Source organism: Frankliniella occidentalis, unplaced genomic scaffold (genome assembly GCF_000697945.3).
Source record: "Frankliniella occidentalis isolate FOCC.00 unplaced genomic scaffold, Focc_3.1 Scaffold366, whole genome shotgun sequence".
Classification (NCBI taxonomy): domain Eukaryota; kingdom Metazoa; phylum Arthropoda; class Insecta; order Thysanoptera; family Thripidae; genus Frankliniella; species Frankliniella occidentalis.
Window position 1 is genome coordinate 177,701 of NW_026267489.1, and position 5,359 is coordinate 183,059.

Consider the following 5,359-nt stretch of genomic DNA (forward strand, 5'->3'; position numbering starts at 1 on the left):
CTTCACCATCTTCCTCATTATCATGGAAGTGGATTTTTGAGTGGATTTGTTGGTATCTATTACGAGGCATCACTTCTGAAATCTGGTTAACAATTGTATCCCTACTCCAGTAATCAGAGGCACATGGTAGAGAACACACTCCCATATAGATCATGATCCCAAAAAATGCCAAAATCTCATCATTTGATACATTAATAGATTTACCACTCTCTTGAGTAGTATATAAATTGGTCTCATTTACTATCAATGTTATAAGATCATCATCAAAATAGTGTCGAAAATACTCTAATGGGCTTTTGACTTCATCTGGATGTGAGAGGTTGGATTCTTCGGGAAATACTATTTCTTGCAGATCACCTATGCGCCAACCCTCTCCCTCCTCTGAGACCTCTTCGTCCTCATCGTCCTCTTCATCTGCTAAAATTGGTGAATTATCAACATTTGCATTTCGTCTTGCAGGTGCAGATGTTGACAGCAAAAAATCTGGTGATCTACATCGTGCTGCTGCAAATGAAAAATAAATAAAAAACAATCAATGTAAGTTTCTAGGGAAAGGGGAGCAGTGGACATATTTTAATACTAATATAAAAACTTTGTTTTTACCTGTAGATGTTGAAGAATTACTTGTTCTGTCTTTTTGGGGTTTCTGTTTGGGATTGCCCTTGCTTGATGTGGGTTTCTCATTGATGACACTGCCTGTTATTAATGCTGGTGCAGTGGCTGATAATTTCTCATGTGCTTCTGCAAAGGAACAATGAAGTTTATTTTCTATGTAACTAAGCCTAAACATAATAATGATCTTATTATTACTCATTCTTTTACTTCTGGTGCTTTGCCTGACAGGAATCTTTGATGTACTTTGAGAGGCTGATGAAGATGACTCATATGATATTGAAACAGATTTTTCTCTTGCCACTGTAAATCAAGAATTATACCAAAGTAAGTCTCCCTGATATAATATATACAAATGAAAGCTTTGTACTTTTCTTACCTTTACTCTGCTGTTTGTTTCCATTTACTTTTTCTATGATTTTGTCTCTCTTTGGTAGTACAGAAGCTTGTTGTAATGGAGGTTTAAATACATGGGCAGCGTCAGAACACTTGTCATTCTGAGGGAGCAGAACTTGAGAATCTCGTGTTGATATTGTTTGAGCCTCTGCATTTTCTGTGTGAGAGTTAAGAGCGTTCACAGGCACAGCATGATCTAAATAAATTAAAAGAAAAATAAAATTGATAATATTTCATGTTGATTTATAAAGATTAGGAAAACTTAAAAAAAGGAACAGCTTTCATAGAAAAGGTAGAAGATACTAACAAAACATACCATTTAGTTCTGTGGATCTGTTTCCTACAAATTCACTGCTCTGAGAGACTGATTCAAATCCAAAGTCTATATCCCCGACACCCGAACTTGGTTTACCTAAAACACACAACGATTATGAGCACTTTACAACGGGAAAAACTGAGCATGGCGTGTGACATCATGAATTAATTAAGTCTTTTGTTTCAAAAACAGAACAAGCAGACGTCATGTTTTGAAAAGAAGGACATGAAAAATGTATATCATTTAAGCAACTATACCATACAAATAAGTTATAATTTAAAACAACTTGTTTACTTTATTTCCTCACCTTTAGATGTTGAATCATTCAGTAATGATAGTGTACCAGATGCAGGGGTAACAGGAGATAATGCCGGGGTTGACATTTGATTATCATTATGAGATTGTGGAGAAGATTCGTGATTCTTCCTTCCCTTGTCTTCTTGGCCCGGCGTACCTAAATGACAAGCACAGAAACCTCGATTAGATGAAAGCAAAAGCAACACTAAATAAAAATACCTCTAGATGTTAATTACAAACTGTACAAAAATACAGACTAGACCATACTAATCTAAACAATTACATCCCCACGTGCATTCTCCCTTCTCACCTTTAGATTTTAATTGATTCAGAAATGACAGTGTTCCAGAAGCAGGGGTAACTGGAGACAATTGGGGGGATGCCATTGGAGTAGAAGTTAAAATATTAGAAGGTGTAGACCCTTTGCACCGCTGTCTGTTGGCAGGTACACTCTCTCCCTTGTCTGATTGGCTTGGAGTATCTAAATAGCATCAGGAACATCTTATTTAAAACCCTAATTCATATTACCGGAAATATACATAAGGAGAGACACATACCTGGACTTGATGAAAGCAAGAGAGAGCTTGAGGGAGTGTAAGAGGCATCAGGCTTCATAATTTCTAAGCAATAAGGTTCCATTAATTTCAAGGAAAGACAAAAACACTCACAAGCACAGAATTTCAGAGACACTGCAGTTTTCTTTATTCTTGTATTTCATTCGATTTAATGACCTTTTCCTCTCCACATTTTGTTTTTTTGACAGTGGTTCAGAATTATTAGTTTTATTTGTATCTGATAATTGACTAGCAGTTCCAGATATTTCTTTGGCCTTCTTTTGAGGTGAAAGTACATCTAAGTTATTATTGTTAGAATTTAGATCTGATAATGGCCCATTTGAAAAAGCAGCTCCAAATATTTTCTTAGCCCTGCCAGATGGCTCTGTAACTTTGGTCTTCGCTGGCAGGTTGGAAACACAGTTCTGTGGAAATAGATTTTTTCGAGGATTGGTAGGTACATTACTTTGAAATACAGCCTGGAAACAGCTTTCTTCGAGTGTTGGTAGGTATATTACTTTGATGGGTCTGAGTACGAGGAGGCTGAGTACGATCAGGCTGAGTTCTAGATAGTTGAGTTGGAGCACGAGCTGAACTGTTGGGTTTGCAGCAATCTTGCACAGTTGTACTTGGCTTACTGGAAGTTTCCTCCCTTGACTTTTCAGAATTGTTTTTTAATTCCTTCAATCTTCTCACAGTCGAAGGAGAAGGGGGCAAAGTGCTCACTGAACCACTTGGTGAAGATATATTGGCAGGAGAAATACAAGTGCTGGAGACTGTTGACAAAGTTGATGGTTCACTTTCGGGTATGACAATACTACTGTTGACTCTCCCTTTCTTGCTCCACCTTGATGTAGAAGTTTGAGAGCTCTCACTATCATCACTTTCTTCAGGTACTTCAACTAGACAGGCTCTGCGAGTCTTTTTCTTGTGAACTTGAGACCGTTCAAAGTCCTCACACTCATTGTCAGACTCAGAAGAGCCGTCTGAATCTTTATTATTGGAGGGCACACAAGGGATCAGTTTCTTCCTATAAAATAAATTGGCCCCAATACCCGCCATGGTAACATATGAAAATCTGAAACAAAAATAGTAAAATTACAGTAAAGAAAATTAGAAACCAACACTTAATTTCAGGAAAATTATATTTAGTTTGATATTTTTATATAAATAAAAATAAATGTACTATGAAACCGGTACAGAGCACCGTTATGTTTGACAGAGGAGATCAGGCTAAGAGCCTAAACAAGTGAGAATTGGATGAGAGTGCTGGTAAACACCAGTACATCATAAACTTCAAACAAAGCAATTTGAGTAATAATCAAAACAAAACTAAGGTGACAAACATTCACTATACTCAAAAGAGTGTTGAAATGCCATGATTCGGAGTTGTCTTTATAAATTTTCTTATTATTTGATAGCCAAACTGCAACTGAGAACAGACCCATAACCTATACTTGTTGTTATCATTTTTACCTAAACAAACACCCAAAACACGTTTCAAGTGGATTGCAATTTCTGAAATCATTGATTAGGACTAGTAAAGTAGATACTTGCGCCAGAAATTGCCGTTTTGATAATATTGGGTAAAGGTGGAAACTAGCAAACCGGTGTAGGCCAAAGTGACCATATGGATACAACACAGTTTTCATGCTGACAGGTTCCACAAAAACGATTGGCGAGTGATCCTAGAAGTTAGTTTGCCACTAACGACTACAATACTAACCTCTGACAACGAAAAATCTGTAAAAATAGGACGGATAGTGCAAGTAAAGCGCGCGAAACATTCACGCCATGTTGTGGTGTATTTTGTAGTCTTCTTCTTTCCTTTTTCTTCTTCCAGGATCGAGCGCGATACGTCGATATATCGATTTAGTGACGCGGGATAGTTTAAAACATCAGATTGGAAGTCATCCGAGTCCAACCGATGCATTAACAATGCAGATATAAGCAATAATTCCAGTTGTAACCAAATGGTTACACGGGGTAATACAGGGTTAAGATGAGTGTGCAACATATTAAGAAGCTTCTTGGTCATAATTCCATAAAGGTTGTTGCACCAACTGGAGACGCTGCTAGAATAATTAATGGTAGCACTTTACATTCATTTATGGGCTTGGGAAAATATGGTTTTAATGTTGAAAAGTTGAATGGCTTAGATTTGTTGGCATTTAGACAAAAGCACATTGGTTTACAGTTTTTGTTTGTTGATGAGTATTCAATGGTTGGCCTTAGAATGTTAGCGTGTTTAGAAAGAAGATGTAAGGATTGTGATGCGTTATTTGGTGGTTTGAATGTGTTTTTCGTTGGAAATTGTAATCAGTTATTGCCTTGTATGGATCAACCATTGTATGCCCATATTGATAAATTGACCCAATGTAATTCACTTCTAGAAAGGGGAAAAATGATAATGGGAGAAATTACAAAAGTTTTTGTGTTAAATATCTGTCATCGTTTTGCGAATGCTGAATACATAAACTTTTTGACTCGTGTCAGTAAAGGTCAGTGTACGATGAATGATGTCAAAGCATTGAGTAAAAGATGTGTAAATGTAATTGGAGCAACAGAAAGCAACCAATTTAAGAATTCATTGTATATTACATCTATCAATGAATCTTGTAATAAGATTAACAAAATTAAGTTGCTGGAGCTAAGGAAACCATTGGCATGTTTGAAGGCAATCAATAACAGCAACACTGCCTTTTTATCAAGTGATGACTTGGCTGATGGTCTGCACAATGACTTAGTTATATCTAAAGGTGCAAAAATTATGTTAAGAAAGAACATCAATATATCTACAGGTCTTGTCAACGGTGCTATAGGTATCATAAGGCATATACTGTATGATCATGGTCAAAGACCACCTACTTTACCAATCTGCATATTGATTGAATTTGAATCTGTGAATCTTGAAGATCTTCATATAAAATATGTACCATTGGTTCCTATTCAGTCTACGTGGTATAAAAATGGTATATGATGTTCCAGGACTCAATTGCCAATAAGTTTATGTTGGGCATGCACTATACATAAGTCTCAGGGTCTAAGTTTACTTTCCGTAATTCTTGATGCTGGAAATTCTGAATTTGCATTAGGTTTACTGTTTGTTGCTTTATCCAGAGTGTCTGATTTCAAAGATTTATGTTTACTAGGTGCAATATCATTAGAAAGGTCAAATTCAGTT

The 5,359-nt window shown here is 36.4% G+C and overlaps 2 protein-coding genes and 1 long non-coding RNA gene across 3 annotated transcripts; 1 reads left to right on the forward strand and 2 right to left on the reverse strand.

The window, feature by feature from the left end:
• Positions 1 to 6: 6 nt before the first annotated feature.
• On the reverse strand, positions 7 to 1,327 carry LOC127751165 (uncharacterized). The gene is made up of 3 exons (XR_008012007.1): positions 992 to 1,327; positions 823 to 915; positions 7 to 741 (listed from the first exon to the last, which is right to left on the reverse strand). It is a non-coding gene; the product is annotated as an uncharacterized LOC127751165 (long non-coding RNA).
• Positions 1,328 to 1,567: 240 nt separating this feature from the next.
• On the reverse strand, positions 1,568 to 3,237 carry LOC127751161 (uncharacterized). Its single transcript, XM_052274272.1, has 6 exons — positions 2,694 to 3,237; positions 2,426 to 2,578; positions 2,179 to 2,310; positions 1,932 to 2,102; positions 1,632 to 1,826; positions 1,568 to 1,575 (listed from the first exon to the last, which is right to left on the reverse strand). Exons 1-6 carry the CDS (start codon positions 3,235 to 3,237, stop codon positions 1,568 to 1,570), a joined length of 1,203 nt encoding a protein of 400 aa, XP_052130232.1.
• A 940-nt stretch (positions 3,238 to 4,177) lies between these two features.
• LOC113215150 (ATP-dependent DNA helicase PIF1-like) lies at positions 4,178 to 5,155 on the forward strand. Its single transcript, XM_026434741.1, has one exon. It carries the CDS (start codon positions 4,178 to 4,180, stop codon positions 5,153 to 5,155), a length of 978 nt encoding a protein of 325 aa, XP_026290526.1.
• The last annotated feature ends 204 nt before the right edge of the window (positions 5,156 to 5,359 follow it).